General features: G+C 42.4%; 1 protein-coding gene across 2 annotated transcripts in view; it reads left to right on the forward strand.

Annotated features, from left to right (window-relative positions):
* The window catches only part of LOC136576811 (acyl-coenzyme A synthetase ACSM3, mitochondrial-like), a 44,191-nt gene extending 25,229 nt beyond the window's left edge, over positions 1–18,962 (forward strand). Inside the window, exons 4-14 of one of the 2 annotated variants that reach the window (XM_066576391.1) lie at positions 4,959–5,163; positions 5,242–5,385; positions 6,306–6,462; positions 7,425–7,504; positions 10,738–10,861; positions 11,580–11,660; positions 13,513–13,614; positions 14,772–14,899; positions 15,822–15,921; positions 18,126–18,245; positions 18,334–18,962. In XM_066576391.1, coding sequence (XP_066432488.1) covers positions 4,959–5,163; positions 5,242–5,385; positions 6,306–6,462; positions 7,425–7,504; positions 10,738–10,861; positions 11,580–11,660; positions 13,513–13,614; positions 14,772–14,899; positions 15,822–15,921; positions 18,126–18,245; positions 18,334–18,420 — 1,328 coding nt within the window. In that variant the 3' untranslated portion in view covers positions 18,421–18,962. Of the gene's footprint in view, positions 1–4,958; positions 5,164–5,241; positions 5,386–6,305; positions 6,463–7,424; positions 7,505–10,737; positions 10,862–11,579; positions 11,661–13,512; positions 13,615–14,771; positions 14,900–15,821; positions 15,922–18,125; positions 18,246–18,333 lie in introns of those variants that run through there. The other variant, XR_010786408.1, reaches the window with a different exon arrangement.
* Positions 18,963–19,524: the final 562 nt, after the last annotated feature.

The following is a 19,524-nucleotide window of genomic DNA, read 5'->3' on the forward strand; positions in this document are numbered from 1 at the left end:
GGCGGAAAAAATGCTGTTAGCAACGTTTGTCCTTTCAAAAGGGCTTGGTCACACAGGCATTTCCCGTTATCCCCTGCTGAGGCTGTGACAGCTGTGGCAGAGGATTTCTTCATCTCCGTGGGGAGTCCCTTTGGCACTGAACACTGTGACAGCATTGTCAAAGTGTCCAGTGACAATGGGACTCCCCGCGGAGATTAAGAAAACCTCTGTCACAGCTGTGGCAGAGAAGCAAGATGTTCTCCCCTTGAATTCAACGAAGCCGGCAATACTGCCGGCTCCATTGAAAGGAATGGTCCACCAGCAAGCGCTACAGTGATTTTCGGGGAAGGGCTTCAAATATAAGCCCTTCCCTTAAAATTTTATTTCAAAAATGTGTAAAAAAAAAAATCTATACTCGCCTCTCTGCAGATGCCGGAGCTCAGCTGCGTCCAGCCGGCTCTTCTCCTGCACTGCTCTGAGTAGTATTCAAAATCTAATATATTTAAAATCTCCGCCTGCTGAATGGGCTGCCTCTGATTGGCTGAGCACTGTGACCAATCAGAGGTAGCTCTCAGCTATTGAATGATAATTGAGAACTGCCTCTGATTGGTCCCTGCGCTCAGCCAATTGGAGGCAGCACTCACCATTCATGAATTCAGCTGTGGCAGAGGAGAGCGATCTTTAGTATATGGTCTCAATGGAGTGGGCACTGTTGCCGCTGGCCCTATTGAGCGCAAGGTGAAGCCCCTGGATGCGAAAGCATCCAGGGGTTTCACAAACATAGAACGCCGGTTTGCCGCAGTTACATGCGATCTGCGAACCGGTGTCCTATAATCTTCGCCGCAGGCATTTTTCCGCATGTAAAATTTGCACGTGACCACTGCTATTGAAAAGCATTGGTTCTATCTAGTGCAAATTCTTTGACGTGCGTAAAAACGCCCGTGTGACTGAGCCCTTAAAGGGAGCCTGTTGGCAAGATCATGCTAAATAACTGAGCGGCATGATTTAGTGCCTGGTATCCAATAGAGATCCAGTGACCAAGTAGTGAATCTATGAAATAAACTTAGAGAGGTGAGCTCCAAAATCTTTCCTGTTATAGATATACAGTACTGTGCAAACGTTTCAGGCAGGTGAGAAAAAATTGCGGCAAAGTAATAGAAGTGGTAATAGTTTTAGTCAGTTAACAAAATAAAAAGAGAACTCTAAATTAAATCACATCAATATTTGGTGTGACCACCCTTTGCCTTCAAAACAGCATCAGTTCTTCTAGGTACACTTGCACACTTGTCAGGGAAGTTGTTCCAGACATCTTGGAGAACTAACCACAGATCTTCTGTAGGCTTGCTCAAATCCTTCTGCCTCTTCATGTAATTTCAAACAGACTGGATGATGTGAGATCAGAGCTCTGTGGGACCATATCATCACTTCCAGGACTCCTTGTTCTTCTTTTTGCTGAAGATGGTTCTTAATAACATTGGCTGTATGTTTGGGATTATTGCCTTGATGCAGAATAAATTTGGAGCTTGATATGTATTTCATCTGCTGCACTAAGTTTCCTTGGCTGACCACTGCGTCCTGTTCCTTTGTGCTTCTTCAAAAGAACTTGAACAACACATCTTGAAACCTCAGTCTGCTTTAACCCCTTAAAGGAGATGTCCCGCGCCGAAACGGGTTTTTTTTTTTTTCAACCCCCCCCCCGTTCGGCGCGAGACAACCCCGATGCAGGGAGGTAAAGAAAGCTCACCGGAGCGCTTACCTTAATCCCCGCGCTCCGGTGACTTCTCTACTCACCGCTGAAGATGGCCTCTTCCTCCGTGGACCGCAGCTCTTCTGTGCGGTCCACTGCCGATTCCAGCCTCCTGATTGGCTGGAATCGGCACGTGACGGGGCGGAGCTACACGGAGCTACACGGAGCCCCATAGAAGACTGCAGAAGACCCGGACTGCGCAAGCGCGGCTAATTTGGCCATCGGAGGCCAAAAATTAGTCGGCTCCATGGAGACGAGGACGCTAGCAACGGAGCAGGTAAGTATAAAACTTTTTATAACTTCTGTATGGCTCATAATTAATGCACAATGTACATTACAAAGTGCATTATTATGGCCATACAGAAGTGTATAGACCCACTTGCTTTCATGGGACATCTCCTTTAATGACGCAGCCATTTTTTTCCATTTTCCTTTTTCCCAGTATCCCGCTTTAAAAAAAATCGTAACTCCTTTATTTATCCATTGACGTCGCTGTATGAGGGCTTGTTTTTTGCGGGACAAGTTGTATTTTTAAATGGTTCCATTTACTGTACCATATAATCTACTGAAAAACTTTAAAAAAAATTCTAAGTAGAGTAAAATGAAAAACAAAACCGTCATTCCGCCATCTTTCTGTGCGTCTTGTTTCTACGGCGCACAAACTGCAAAAAAAAAATTGACATGATACCTTTATTCCATGGGGCAGTATGATTATTACGATACCAAACTTATATAGTTTTTTTTGCTGCTGTGCTACTTTTATTTTTTTTCGAAGACATTTAATTTTTTTAAATGATTTTCTGCCGCCATCTTCTGCGCACAATAACTTTTTAATTTTTCCGTCGACATAGTTGTGCGAGGGCTGTTTTTTTTTTTTTTTTTTAGATATCCTGTAGTTTACATTGGTACCATTTAAAGTACATATGACTTTTTGATCGTTTTTTATTGCATATTCCGTGGAAGACAGGGTGACTGAAAAAGTGCATTTCTGATGTTCTTTATTTTTATTTTCGGAAGACGTTAACCTAGTGGGGTAAATAATGTACTACTTTGATACATCGGACTTTTACGGATGCTGCAATACCAAATATTTATTTTTGTCTTATTTAGATTTTTTAATTATAGATTTTTGGAAAAAGGGGGGTGATTTTAAACTTCCTTTTTTTTTTTTACAATTAGTAAAACTTTATTGATCTGATTTTGACTTTTTTTTTTTTTTAAGCCCACCCTAGAGGACCACAACTAGCAATGGTTCGATCGCTCCTGCAGTATAATGTAATAGCATTACATCATACTGCAATCTGACAGGCAATCTATCAAGCCACCCCCCCTTTCAGGAGGACCCAAGCTACCATGACACCCACACAGCTCCCTGCAATCTTACCGCGGGGGCTGTACGGTCCCCTGAACAATGTTTCGGAGATTTAAATGCCGCTGTCAGAACTGACAGCCTTTAAAGGGTTAATAGCCGCGATCGGCCGCGCTGCTGATTGCAGCTATTGCCCACGGGTGTCAGCTGTAATAAACATCTGACGCGCGCTCTGTTTGAAGAGAGGTCACCCCGTGATCTCTCTTCATACATACCCCGATGCTGACGTAAATGTATGTCATATAGCGGGAAAGGGTTAAAATATTTGCCTGGGAGAGCCCTTTCTGACACAGTATAACTGCTGTGTGTTTTGTTGTTGTGCTCAGTCTTGCCATGGTATATAACCTGTGTCATGAAACTGTCTTCCACAACCTCACCTTTGTAGCAGAGTTTTTACTGTTCCTCACACACTTTAAGCCTCCTACACAGCTGTTTCTGTTTTAGTTAATGATTATATTTACATTACTACATATCAAAATGGTGATCATTATCACGTTTGCGGTATATTTGGATAATCTGATACACCTGATTAATGGTACAGAATGCCTAACTTTGTGTAAGTGTACTGTGACAACTTGGGGGCTCATTGGAATGCCATCTTTCCTCCACCAGATGGTTGGTCACACACCAGTAAAGCATGTCCAGACCAAAAATTTGGTATAAACATAACAAATACATCCTTTATTGTGGTACATCAACAGAACTCATAACACAATCTTTACACTGTTGTTATACCTCACAGTGGGCATGAACACATACAAGTCTCTGGCCCCTAAATAACATAGACTTTACCCTGTCTATCTTACAAGCCTAGTGCCTCAATATAACATCACCATACCCTTCCCAGGTGTCAGTCTAGGGGGCGTCCTCTCCTGTCAGACTTGTGGCTTTCAGTCGGCAGCAGCTTGGTCTCCTCTAGACCTCTCAGAGATCACTCCCTGGGACCCTCTCAGGGATAGTGAGTTCAGCAGGTCTGGAGGTTTTCTCTCCTCCAGACACACTCATATATGTGTTTTCCTTCTAATTAGCAGACCAGACTCTTTTTTTTTTTTCTTTTTTCTTTTTTTCTGCTGGATGCTCTCCTACAAAGCCTGCTCTCACACCCCCTGGTGTCCATTTTCAGCACCGTATTATCACAGTACCTAGAAGAATTGATGCTGTTTTGAAAACAAAAGTTCGTCACACCAAATATTGATTTGATTTAGATTTCACTTTTGTCCAGTCACTTTACATTTTGTTAATTGCCAAAAATAAACTATGAACACTTCTATTTTTGAAAGCGTTCTTACTTTGCAGCATTTTTGCCACACCTGCCTAAAACTTTTGCACAGTACTGTAACAGTCCCACCCTATGTGTCGAGTGCAGCGTTCTAGCCAATCCTATAATAAATTAGGCGGTTAAAGCGATCTTCTGGTCCTGGACAAACAAAGATGATCGCTCCACTTCTCTGACTGATACACACATTGAATTGGTAGTATATCGTTATCGTTAGTCTAAGACACTACGTGCTGCTCAGATGAGCAGCATTGGCCAATCAAAGCAGAGTGCATTGTCTTAGACTACCGATGCACTACCAATGCAGTGTGTATTAAGTAGTCAGAAAAGTGGTTCAGCCATGCTTGTTTGCCTGGGACTGGAGGGAATCACTTTTACGTTTGATGTGACTACTTAAAATACTACGTATGTTGCTACGTTGTACTCCGACTCTAAGGCTATGTTCACACGACAGAAAGTGATGCGAAATCTGCATCTATTCCGGGTTAAATTTGCATCCCATCACATTTAATTTTTCCATGCACTTGGTAACCTATAAACCAATATAACTAGACTTCCATCTAAAGTTTCCATCATTTATTTTACAGGTTTAGTTTTAATTCCTGGGACAACACAACTGACAGCAAAGGATATTCTACATAGGCTTCAAACATCAGGAGCCAGGTGTATTATCACCAGCCAAGACCTGGCACCAGCTGTAGACACCATCTCAAACCAAGCTCCATTGCTGCAGACCAAAATGACTGTGTCTGGAGCGAGAGAAGGCTGGCTGAATTTTCAAGCACTTTATGTGTATGTTCCATGGTATTAACAAGTATTGACACGGTCACCAATGATCATGGGATAAAAATGTATTTACATGTATTTAAGGGCGGCCAATGACAAGCACACGTGTATTAGGACAAGGAGTACTGATCCAATGACTATTTACTTCACTAGTGGGACAACAGGGTCTCCAAAAATGACAGAACATAATCAGTGCAGCTATGGGCTAGGACTCACTGTAAATGGAAGGTAAGTACTCTACAGAAATTAATCAAATGCAAAGTAAATTCTCATTCAGTGGCCAGCATCAGCACCAGGAGCACCTGGGAAGATACCGGGGTTAGCTGGGTAGGGGTAAGCTCAAGATGATTGGGGTAAGCATGCACCAGGGATCTGGTCAAACAGGGGGTCCACTTTGTGTTAATCGACAGCCCACATATACCAAGAGCTGTCCAGAGGAATAATCTTCATATTGTGCTACTGATCTTATTGCTGATCTGGTCTTGTAAAGTTGTGTTCCTCCTATTTACATTCTGTAAGCCTGAACTCATATTTACAATGGTATAGCATTATGATCCATTTACATGGGATAAGCTGTTGGGCAAATGATGCCCGGTAGCTCATCCCAGTGATGCCCGCTTCTGTGCTGTTACACTGAAGCGAGTATTGCTAGCATCACTCACAGCGCTGCTGTAATGGAGGCGGAAAGGACCAGGGAGCAATTTGAATGTGTCTGAACGATAATCATCGTAATGTTATCATAATGTTATACAGCCGATCGCTCCGAGCGGGGTATGGAGAACAGCGCTGGACCACTCTGTTCTTCGTACCCCGCCTGTCAATACAATAGTATCAGCTGAATCCTGCTGTGAATCCCAGATAAGGCTCATCATTGTCTTTCAGCACGCTGAAAGACAACGATGAGTGACAGCATAACGAAAACTGTATGATGTCAGTGCAGTTACACAATGATTATCACTCAAAAGACAGATTTTGAGCGATAATCGTTGTGTCTAAATGGGCCTTAAAAGGGCCATTAGTCATAAGATTGTAAGGAGGGATAATAAAGTTTATATGTGCTGAGCTCTGACTACAAACCTCCGGTGTCCCTCACTGAAAAGTACACAAATGCAAAGGGAAGTTACTTTGTACATATTTTATTCATACAGGTATTGGCTGGATTTAACGCCTTCAGATGTATTTTGGAATTCCACAGACACTGGTTGGGCGAAGTCTGCATGGAGCAGTGTTTTTGCTCCTTGGATCCAAGGTTCATGTGTGTTTGCTCACTACATGCCTCGATTTGACCCAACTGTATTCTTGGAAGTAAGTTTAAAATAGCAATACCCCCCTCCCAAAAAATCACAAAGCACCTAAACGGCTATGAGATGCTTAATTGGTTTGAAATGTTTGGGGAAGGCCTAAAACACTGATTGCTCTATAGCCAAAAAAAAAAACACACCGATATACAGTTTTGCTGCAGACAATAGCTGATCATCGATAGAAGCAGTCCATAAGCTTGTTGACAGACATACCCCTAACAGCCCATCCGAGCTCCCCTAATGAAGTGGGATAGTAGCCATTTACATTAGTGAATGTAGGTTGATGGTTCGCCTACTTTTGGATGAACCTGGTGAATAATCATTTCACAGATGCAGCCACACACAGTTTAGTCCATATTGGCCATTACAGTTGTTCAAACTGGCCATACATGTTCAATGACACCGAGTGAAGGACGAGCGGCTGTCCTTTTTAATAAAAGTTTTTCATCCGATGATTGGATGAAAATTTCAAACGTAACAGACTCCTTTCTGAACTATCACAGTCCATCATAAGTTGGCTAAAACCATCGTCCTTTGTTATACTTCACCCAATGAACAACTATTTTGATTGAAATCATCAGTTTCATCAAGTTTACTCTAATATGTGTGGGCTCTTTTATTTTTCCCTACATGAGATTACAATGTCTGGTGTGAATATAACACTTTTCAGCCAGTAAGGGTTGCTTGGTGATTTCAGCTCTGAGGCCTACAGAATTGGGAATGCAGCCCTGGACTATTATATATTAGTTATAATACAGGCTGTAATTCAGAATCGGTACAAGGTAAGTAATGTAATGCTTATACTAAATTACTAAACTTTTCATACAGATTAATTCTATATGTAAACTTTAACTCAGATTCCAACAGCATCAGCACAAATAATGTATCTTTATGTAAAAAACTGCTAATTCTAAACTGTATGAATAAAAGGTAATTACCCAAATAACATTTTCTTTTATCATGTAGACATTAACCAACTATCCTGTGACTACATTCTGTGCACCTCCAACTGCCTATCGCATGCTAGTGTTATGCAACCTTGCAAAGTAAGTACAAATTATACTACTGCATGAGTTATCTAAAAACCTCTTTTATAATAATACAAATCTTGAATATATAAGTGAAGGGCAGGTTGGAAAACTTTTATTGCATTATGAAGAATTTCCTAACATGTTTTCTAATCTGATAATAAGACTTTATGGCTGTGTTGAACGTCTGCTGCTTCCCTGCAGGCACCGTCACTATGGCGTGTGCCGAAAGTGATGGGCTGATCAACTTCCTGCCCTGGTCTTACACATATATACACAATTAAAAGCTTTGGACATATTTTGGGGTGTTTTTTTTATTTTATTTTTTTATTTTTTTTATTCTAGTGCATGTATTTTGGGCTGAAAATAATTTTCTTATCAATTGCATTGGGGGACACTGCTGAAGACTGTGGGTATAACTACTACCACTAGAAAGGGGACACTAAGCAAAAAAGTGTAGCTCCTCCTACCAGCTGTACCTCTTATGCAGGCACTGAGCTAACCAGTTTTAGCTTAGTGTCCGTAGGAGGCAGACCTCTCCATTCACTGATTCGCCGGTCTTCAACGGTTATCCTTCTAGATCTGGGAACACTGAGTTGGCATTGGGCTTTCCCTGTTACCCCACCGAGGAGGAAGAACGGACGAAAAAATAAAATTTTTGTACTTGGCATAAAAACCCCTTTCTCATCTCATTCATTGCACCCACCCTAAGTGATCTTAACACTCTGAGATTGACCTCCTTGTTGGAGCATTCATTCTTTCTGGAGTTGCAAATGGTTCTAAACTGTTTTGCAGTGTTTTAATGATTACTGTTTCAGGTTAATTCTTATAGCCTTTTCTATTCTACTGGCTGCTTCCACTGCTTGCATACAAACTGGGTAGCTTGGTGCCTACAAAAGGGGTATAGCTGGTAGGAGGAGCTAACACTTTTTTGCTTAGTGTTCGCCTCCTAGTGGCAGTATCTATACTCACGGTCTTCATCTGTTCCCCCTCTGAATGGGATGAGGTAAGAGCAAAAATCTAATTTTTACAATAGAGTTTGCTTAAATATTTTGCACTATTATGCTTCTACAGCTTCTACATATAACTATATAGTGAACTGCAGACTGACTTTCCGTTTAGATCTAGCAGAAACCCATGGTAACAGCACTGAAATACATTTTTTTATCAGAAAAAATACATAATTCAAATGTGTATATACTAGCCAAATTAGAAAACGCAAGGTTCTTAGTCTATAGTTTGTTTGATGTATAGTGGCCCATCCACCAACATCCAGGTGACCATGCTTTGAATGGTTCATAAGACTAATACCAGGTATTACAAGGTATCCTACTTTGCTTGGTTTTATTTGTAGACTTAGGCCCAGGAGAGATGTATGCTAGTAGGTAGGAACCCATCTTAACCAAGTTATCATTAAACCATATGACTGGTATTGGTGTTAGGACCCATCCGAAAGCATGGTCACCTGGCTGGTAAGCAATTACCACAAATGGACAGAAACAGAGCTTGCGCCATCCACAGTGGAAACTGACTGTAACTGACAGCTGGCCTCCCACCGATCCCCGCTGTTAACCCCCTTACATGCCGCAATCAGTGTTGATGGCAGCATGTAAAGGGTTCATAGAGGGAGGGCGCTCCCTCTGTGATATCATCGCCCTCCACCATATAATCACAAAGGCGCCCAGGTCTGCAGTGACCTGTGATCGGTATGATTAGTGATAATACATTGCAATACAGAAGTACTACAATCTATTATAGATGTGATCATAGCATTACAGGCTCAAATCCCCTACAGAGACATAAAAATGTGAAAAAAAAAAATAGTAAAAATAAAAACCTCATTAAAAAATAGATGAAATAACCTTTTTTGCACATTTTTCCTTTTTTGTTTAAACAAAAAGCCATATGTACCCCAAAATGGTACCAAAATAAACTTCAGGACGTCACGCAAAAAATAAGCCCTGTCGGTGGAAAAACTAAAAAAGTTGTGGGATTTGGAATGCAGTGATGCAAAAAAGTATATATATTCTCGAAAAAAAGGTGGGTTTTTTTTTGCGCAATAGTGGAAAAACCTTTAAAAAAGTACAGTTTTTGGTATTGTCGTACCAACCCACAGGAAGAATTTATCATGTCATTTAAGCTGCATAATTGACACTGTAAAAAATAAAACAAAAAAACTGTAGCATAAGTGATGTTTTTTTTCTTTCTGCCCTACCAAAAAAATTAATGTGCCAAAAAAATTGTAACAATAAAAACTGCAGTTTGCCACGCACAAAACAAGCCCTCATATGGCCGTGTCCACAGAACAAATTAAAAAATTATGCCTTTTGAAAATTGGAGATGAAAATCCCCTAAAAATTGTTGCATTCTTAGGTCTAAAATAGCCCATGTCAGTATGGGGTTAATGTTTCTCTGGCTGCACTATTAACCCCTTCCCACTCCAGGATGTACATTTACATCGTGGAGCGTTGGGGTATGTATGAAGAGAGGTCGCGGGGCGAACTCTCTTCATACAGCGCAAGCGTCAGCTGTTTATTACAGCTGACACCCGCGGGCAATAGCTGTAATTGGCCGTACGGCCGATCGCGGCTATTAACCCTTTAAATGCGGCTGCCAATTCTGACAGCCACATTTAAATCCCCCGAACGCCCCCCCCCCTCTGTGAGATCGGGGGAGCCGTGCAGGTGTCATGGCTGACGGGGGCCCCAGGGCTGCCTTGAGAGACTGCCTATCAAGCCATCCCCGTGAGGTGGCTTGATGGGCTGCCTGTCAGAATGCAGTATGACGTAATGCTATAGCATTACGTCATACTGCAGGAGCAATCAAAGTATCGCATACTGTAGTCCCCCAGGTGGACTTAAAAGGAAAGTAAAAAAAGATCAATAAAGTTTTATTAATTGTAAAAAAAAAAAAAAAAAAAAGGAATAAAAGTTTAAATCCCTTTTGCCATATCTATGCTAAAAAAAAATCATAAAAAAAAATACATATTTGGTATCGCTGCGTCCATAAAAGTCCAATCTATCAAAGTAGTGCATTATTTACTGCGTACGGTGAACGTCGTCCGAAAAAAAAAAAAAAAAGAATGCCAGAAATGCACTTTTTCAGTCACCCTGTCTCCCAGAAAAAGCACAATAAAAAATGGGGGGGGGGGGGGGGTGAAGGGTCCGCGTCATTAAGGGGTTAAGTGGGGTTCATTAATACAACACTGATTATAATGGAATTATTTTTACATTTTTGGTATATCTATATAGCTACAAATTCAAGAGCCTACAACACTGTGTGAGCGCTGGAGAACCTATGAACCCACAAGTATTTGAGCAATGGAAAGCCAGCACAGGGCTTGACATTTATGAAGGCTATGGTCAAACCGAGACGGTTAGTAGTATCCTCGCACTTGGAGATTTAGTGGGAAAACATATTATTTCCCTCTGTATCACTAATTCTCTGGTTAAAGAAACTGCAAAATTTAGCAATAATGGAGGTTATCTATTTTTACACAAATTAGAGCCATCGAGCTAATTATCCTAATATATGTGAACACTATTTATAGGGCATTAGTCATAGTATTATTCGGGATTGTTTGGGACCATAACACTAGGGCCTTATGAACCCTGCATAGCCTTATGCATGGAGCCTGTACAGCACCACACTACAGAGTCTTATAGCCTGCATCATTCTCAACATGTACATTGATGCTGTATATTCTTCCATAGAAGCCTACATCCATAGGAAATTGGGGGCATATAGGCGAACAGTAGTATGATCTCTATGGCAGCACAATTGTGGCTCCATGCAATCGTAATACAGTATAATGCAATTGTGTCCCTGAGGCCTAACTCCCAGCATTTAAGCAGTCCATACATATTAGATGAGCATTGGCTGAACCCAATGATTTCTGCAGGTCCTGCTGATCTCCCAACTCTACCCCAATGGCAGATGTTAGGAGGGAGGAAGGATTGGGCTGTTTTATGCCTCACATTTCACACTTACTCCATAGGGACGGAATATGGAGCCAACACCAATATGAATGAGGCTTTATGGTATGAAACACCAAAGCTAATGCACACCTCTAACTACAGTCATTATTACTTAGGTCCTGATCTGTGGGACATTTAAAGGAATGAAGATAAAACCGGGCTCCATGGGAAAGGCTTCTCCAGCTTACGACGTCCAGGTACTTCTAGCTCTACAGGTATTATGAATAGAGATGAGCGAGTATACTCGCTAAGGCAAACTACTCGAGCGAGTAGTGCCTTATTCGAGTACCTGCCGGTGCGGGTGAGAGGTGAGTTGCGGCGGTGTGGAGGGGGGAGCGGGGGGGAAGCGGAGGGGGAGAGAGTGAGACAGAGATCTCCCCTCCGTTCCTCCCCTCTCTCCCCTGCCGCTCCCCGCCGGCACCCAAATCTTTAGAGACAAGCGGGCAGGTACTCGCATAAGGCACTACTCGCTCGAGTAGTTTGCCTTAACGAGTATGCTCACTCATCTCTAATTATGAACACGGTATAAAAAGGTGTTATCGCTATATCAGCAAAGTAAAGCAACAGGAGCAAAATGTCATGAGAATTCTTCTTCATCATCACAGACTCCCAACATATATTGTACATTCCATAAAGGTCATCAGTGGAGGAAGGATGCTATGGGCGGTATCATGTTAAGGTGCCTTTACATGGAATCATTATTGTTCGGATTCCCGCAATCCAGCGAGAATCTGAATGCTAATTGTCCAGTGTAAACGTATGCAGCGACTGAACGACGAACAAGAATCGTTCATTTCTCGTTCATCCTTCAGTTTCTGCAAGCAGAAAACGGAACGACGGATGATTCAGTGTAAACAGGCAGTCGTTCACTTATAAACAACTGTCTGCTTACTGTAAATGGAGGTGGACCAGAACGATCCCCGTCCCGCTCCGCCTCCATTCAGTCAATGATTCCCGTTCCTGTGTAAAAGCACCCTTAGGCATGATGGCAGATCCTCTTTAATGTGGTTTTCCCACAGAACGAAGTTATCCCCTATCTGATTGTTGGGGGTTTGACTTCTGCAACCTCCACTGATAACGAAAACCGGGGACCTGAAGGTCTTTGAATGGAGCAGTGATCTTGCATTGGCAGTGCCACTGCTTTAATCGCAACGGGACAACCAGAGATAACTGAGCACTTGAATTCAGCAATCTCTGGTTCTTTCATTGAAACGAATGGAGTGGCAGTTCGCAGGCAAGACAACTGCTCCATTCGTTTGGAGACCTTCGGACCCCTTTTCTTGTGATCAGGGAGGATACCAGTGGTCAGTCACCAACCATTCAGATAATTATCCCGTATCTTGTGGATAAGGTATAACTTCATTTTGTGGGAGAACCCCTAAAAGTAATCTGCACCACAAAGTCGTAGTTTCAGATGTAATCAAAACTAGTCTCTCCTTTTAATGGGCTAAACATCTACCTCTATGAAATGGGTACAATGTTTCTGCACAATCTCACTGTAGCAGGATATGAGTTGTGCTCACAGTCCCTGATTTAGTTGCCAAATTCATCTATACAGTGACTCTACCCAAGGGTGGATTCAGACGACCGTATATCGGCTGGGTTTTCACGCCGAGCCGATATACGTCGTCCTCATCTGCAGGGGAAGGAGGATGGAAGAGCCAGGAGCAGGAACTGAGCTCCCGCCCCCTCTCTGCCTCCTCTCCACCCCCTCTCCGCCCCTCTGCACTATTTGCAATGAAAGGAGGCGGGATGGGGGTGGGGCTAAGTTCCGCGAATTAGCCCCGCCCCGCCTCTCCCCATTGCAAATAGTGCAGAGGGGCAGAGAGGAGGCAGGAGCTCAGAGCACTGCTCCAGGCTCTTCCAGGCTCCCCCCCCCCTCCGCAGAGAGAGACGACGTATATCGGCTGGGCGTGAAAACCCAGCCGATATACGTTCGTCTGAATCCAGCCCAAGACTGGTCCTTCCTTCGGTGGAGAAGCAGCTTGCCCTGTAGGGGAGATCTTTTTATTGTATGCCTTTAATATACATCATATTTTATAATTGTAGGTCATTGATGCTGATGGCAACATTTTACCACCAGATCAGGAAGGTGATATTGGAATCCGTATAGCACCGCAAAAACCTTTTTCTCTTTTTTCTCATTACACGGTAAGATGATTTTATGAATCGAACTTGGTTGTTTCTGTCTTCATAACCACCTTTTATTGTCTCAATGCTTCTAAAATAACAAATGAAGCAACTTTGCAAATCTGTTCCTGCAGTCATACTGCATTCCATCTATTCCCTGCTTATTGCTAACATGCATTACGTTAACAAGGAAGTAAGGGCCAGATAGGAAGGATTATAACTGCTTTGTAGGGTGTTACCATAGAAATCTATAGGTTTGCATAGGAGCTAAAGACCCAAAACAATAGGACATGTTTAACCAAGGCTGTTTGCAGAATTACTTTATTTTCAATATGTTGCAGCAGTGTAAATGATTGTGAAAGCGGACATACTCTTAAAGGGGTGTTTGCAGAAATTATGTTCCATGGCATTTTTAAAAATTATTTGTTTCTTAAAACTGTTTTGAAAGGGTTTTCTGAGCAAATTCTATTGATGACCTATAGAGATGAGCGAGTATACTCGCTAAAGGCAATTGCTCGAGCGAGCATTGCCTTTAACGAGTATCTCCCCGCTCGAGACAGAAGGTTCGGGTTCCGGCGGCGGGGGAGCGGTGAGTAGCGGCTGTCAGCAGGAGGGAGCAGGGGGGAGAGAGGGAGAGAGAGATCTCCCCTCCGTTCCGCCCCGCTCTCCCCCGCAGCTCCCTGCCCGCCGCCGGCACCCGAACCTTCAGTCTCGAGCGGGGGAGATACTCGCTAAAGGCAATGCTCACTCGAGTAATTGCCTTTAGCGAGTATACTCGCTCATCTATAATGACCTAGCTTCAGTCCAATTGAAACAATGGGAGCTCTGCCTCCTATTACACTTCCATGTCTGACCCTGGTGTCAGAGGCAGAAGTGTAAAATGAGGCTGAGGTCCCATTGATTTCAATGGGAGTCAAGCCTCCGCAGAGATTTCTTGCAGCGACCTGATGACGATGTCTGGCCCCGCTGCACTGACGACAGGCTAGAGGATCAGTGGATCACCTGGGTCACCGGTGATTAACTACTGTGATGACTTATCATCAGTATAATTTGCCTGGAAAACCCCTTTTATTTATTATGTAATGCAATGATTTAGCTTTAATAGATGACCTTATATTAACAAATATGTATAGATAACAATGATATCCTATCCTCTATGTAATCTCTAATGACGATAGGGCGACCCAGTGAAAACAGCCTCAACCCAAAGAGGAGACTTCTACCTTACTGGAGACAGAGCCATAAAAGATAAAGAGGGCTATTTCTGGTTTGTTGGAAGATCCGATGACGTTATTTTATCTTCTGGGTAAATATCATTTATTAAGCCCAATGGGGAAATTTCTCATTAAGGTCTTTCCAATAAATTGGTCCTAATTACTAGAAGCAATCAATCAGAGTGAAGCCTTCATTTCCTAATCCACTCTGGAAAAAATAAGTTACGCTGTGATTATTTGCTTTGGGCATACTCTTCTTACAAAATTAGAAGTCTCGTTCTTGCAGTTTTCTTCTAACAACCTTATTTAGGATCTGTATCACATAGATTTGACTCCAATGGGCTCATGCTCTCCCATGAATTCCCCTTGCTTCTAGAAAATCCTATGAAGCAGAACGTCACACAGAACTATGTGAGCCCTTAATAAGTTACACTGTAAAGTTCCATAATCTGTACCATATCATGGGCCAAAATACATCATGGGTTTTGGAAAGAGACCTTAGGATACTGGCAAATATCAGTTAGATTATTTTGGCAGAGTGAACAACATTTAGCATCCAGCTAAGGGATTTGGAGATCTGTGGGTCAAGAATTGGCAACACATACCTGTAATGTCAGTGATACCGTGTTTACTATAAATTACCGTAGATTTAGTGAGTTATTAGTTGTCATATACATTTTTATCCACGTATCTGTTTCATAGCATTTAATGCTAGTAGAGATTATTAGGGATCACTCATATGCCAGTGCTGGGTGTATGGACTGTACAGCAGCATGTGTAGTTCATACAGATCCATATTATGGAACTACAATATGCCGCTGGAAGGTACCTTCACAAGACACTATTCTCCACTCGAAGCATTGCCAAATGTCTCCATAATATATCATGAAACTATAAAAACACAGAGGACATAGAAGTAGAGTATGGGTCTATAGATGTCATATTAAAGGACTGTAAAACTGTTGTGGGCCTGACACCTTGTACGGTATAGATCATTTTCCATTATCTTTTTAGATATCGCATTGGACCATTTGAAATTGAGAGTGCTTTGATGGAGCACCCGGCTGTTATAGAATCTGCAGTGGTCAGCAGTCCTGATTCGGTCAGAGGAGAGGTAATCTCTTGTCTCTAATATTATGGTTTATTTAGCTAGAGGTCACAAATAATAAGACTCATACAGGGTACATTGGTGCTCATGTGCGAAAAGAATTAGGCTGCAGTCAATACTTGGACAATACAATGGTCTGTACTGTACATACTAAAATTTTGCTTGGAAGTTGTAACCAGAAGTTCTGAAATTTCTCAAAAACAGTTAAAATCTATTTTATTCCGCAGTAGCCTCGTGAGCTTTAATGCATTTGAAATGAATATTAAAACCATCTGTTGGATTGTAAAATCTTGCTAAGCATCCATATGGACATAATGCACATGCATGCATTGTGTATTATTCTCCTATTTCCTGGCTCCTGTTCATTTCACAAAGGTCCCACTTAAAGGACTGTGCTGCTTCACACAGGTCCAACTATCTCTTAACTTACACTGATGTCCAAATGATTACTATACCCTTAATTGGACCCTGAGTCATCAAAACTCCATTCCCACTATTCTCCCAACAAATTCCAGAGCACTCAGTTAGAATACACTAAATAACTGATCTGTGATTGGCATGGGACATGATTAGACATAGGACGTCCATACACGCTCTCTTATTGGCTCCAAACATGGCCATATATATAAGAGGCATGGAATGAAAGCGGGTTCTTACATGGTGTTCGACTGATTGTGATGGTTTGGCAGGGGCAAATTCTTTCTCGATGACCAAGTGACCAAGAAATTAGCCCCACAAGATCTAATATGGCAGACAGGAAGTAGCTGACTGATAAAGTACAAAAAACAAACTGCTGAGCTTACAAGAAAAGGGATATACATAAGGATTCAAGGGCAGTCAAGTTCTTATTTTTGGTTAAAGTACACCAAACAGTCTGCCAAGATGTGACGCCACGCTAGGAGTCGGTCATGACTCGGTGCTTGCACCAGGGGACTTTACCTTTTTACACTTCAGTAGTCTGGTGTTGCATCTGTCATCATAATCAAGTGTTCACAGGGCTGGGAGGGGGAGCTCTTGGTGGAATTGCAGAACTCTGATTGGGAGAGGGCCTTCATGCTCGCTCATAAGATGCCCCTCGCCTGTGCTGCGCAAGAAAAAAATTTCAAACTCCTCTCCAGATGGTACAGATGCCCAGATGTAATCCACCGCATTTTCCCCTCGGCTCTGGAGGATTGCTGGAGGTGTGGGTCTGGGCGGGGTACCATGCTGCACATCTGGTGGGATTGTCCTCTCATCCAGCCCTTTTGGAGGAAAGTGTTTGAGTTGTACGAAGGGGCGTCGCATTGCACGGCGGAGGTCACCCCGCAGCTGGCATTGCTGTTGATTATTCCGGGCCCATTCGCTTCCATCAAAAAGGGGTTACTACGGTTTTTCCTTACAGCGGCCAGGGCGGTGATCCCATGCCACTGGTGCAGCACATCAGCTCCTTCAGCCCTGGAATTTGTTCAAGAACTGAACCAGTTAATGTATATGGAGGAGTTGGGTGACGAAGGAGCGGAGGGTCCGAGGCTAAATAACCAAGCCTGGCAGTCGTGGAACACGTACCGTGACTCACCACAGTTCCAGCTAGCGGTGGGATGGTGAGGCGCTGGGTCCCGGGTGGCACGGGGAGCCGGTTAGGCAACATAGAAGCACCCGGACAACCATTGATAGTGAGACCCTCGGGGGGCTCTCCACCCCCCGCCCGTGTGCTGCTTTCTCTTCTCCTGAGATTCTCCTTTATTCCTTTTCTTCTCTTTCTTGCATCTAAGCTTCTACTAAGTTTCTTATGTGTTTATTGGTTCTGTTCAAAGTTGGTTAACAAATTTGAGGTTTGAGAGTACGTCGAGCTAAGAGGCGACCCGGCGAAGTAAATGTAAGGTGATGCTGGCTACGAGGGCCTAGCGACACACCTTAATTGCTAAAGAAGGCGGCCCACAAGTCAACACGAAGAGAGCCCATTGAATGTTGACTATGATATTCAGTTACTATGGCATTCACTACCAAAACCCTCAATCGCAAACTGAGCTCCTGCGTGACCCACCATAAAACCGACGTTATCCACGTATCTCTACTTGTTGTTTTGTTAATATGTGATTAATATGTAAAATCTCAATAAAAACATATTAAACATAATCAAGTGTTTATAAAGTAAATGGGAAAAAATTATTTTTGGCGGGCAGAGGATCTTAAATACACATCTATAGCTAATAAATATGTTTTATGTACAGGTGGTAAAAGCTTTTATTGTCCTGTCCCCTGAATATACTGCGCACGACCCAGAGACCCTGATAAAAGAAATACAAGAACATGTAAAGAAAGTGACAGCCCCTTACAAGTACCCGAGAAAGGTACATATATCTTCAAAGCACAACTGACTTTACGCAAGAATCTGTTTGAACTTGTACTGACTTCTTCCTTTTTTCGTGATCTTAATAGATTGAGTTTGTTCAACAATTGCCAAAGACAATCAGCGGGAAGATTCGGAGAAATGAGCTCAGAAATAAAGAGTGGGGGAAAGCCTAAAGGCCAGCTACAACAAGCAACGCCTGCTATTACTAGTACAGATAATCTGGTCTTTTCCAGGAATCCCTACACCACACATGTATATAAATGTCCCTACAGACTAATTAATGGGACAACATGATCACATTCTCAGAAAGTAGATGGAACAATTCGGACGAGTATTTATGTCTTGATGAATCCAGGATCTACAATCCCAAGGTGGATGGAGTCTGGAGGAAGGCAGAATGTAATCCCTATGACCTAGTAATGTGTACTGTGCTCATGGATCCTGACCGGTGGGGTGCACCATGACTGCATCCTAGGAGTTGGACACAAACCACTAGTGGTGCTCTTCTTGCCTCCTTGTTTTTCATTTTTTTTACTCTTTGATATGACTATCCTTTCATTGACTCCGCATTAAGGTTACAACTGCTTTTGCTGCCATGTTATGGTTATCCTGTAGTCTCACATGAATTATAGTTTTACAAACATTTGTTCTCGTTGTTTTTATAACTGTTTATATTTGAAAGTGGCAATTTGTAAAATAAAATTTAAAAAAGTCACCCATTGAAGAGTGCTAAATCTGCTTGTGGATCCGCGGCCCTACACCTGCATCGCCGCCACAGAAATCCACAGCTCAGCTATAGATTTCTGCCGCTGTTTTTAGTGACAGGATCCCCACAGAAATGTGTAAGTACCATATGGGTTTTCTTCATAAATCAACCTCAGCGTCACTGGGGAATGAATGAGTGGGCTGAGGATCTGTGCCCATTCCATAAATAGTGCACGCCGGCCGGCCCAAATGCAACAGCTGGATCAAAGATAACTCTGATCCTGGCTGTTTCACGTTGGTCTACGCTTCATCAGAGCTTTCACATGATAAGCATGTTGAGACCTCTGCTTTATACAAGGCTAATCTACGTTGCCATAACAACACATACACAATATTTGCATACAATACAAAAAACGTTCCTAAAAAGTTGGAACGCCATGTAAAATGTAAAGAAAAAAAGAATGGAATGATCTGGAACTCTCATATGACCATATTTTATTCACAACAAAACATAGAACACACATCAAAAGGGGAAAGTGAGACCTTTTTCCATTTCATTTTTAAAAATTAAG

This window comes from Eleutherodactylus coqui, chromosome 8, assembly GCF_035609145.1.
Source record: "Eleutherodactylus coqui strain aEleCoq1 chromosome 8, aEleCoq1.hap1, whole genome shotgun sequence".
NCBI lineage: Eukaryota > Metazoa > Chordata > Amphibia > Anura > Eleutherodactylidae > Eleutherodactylus > Eleutherodactylus coqui.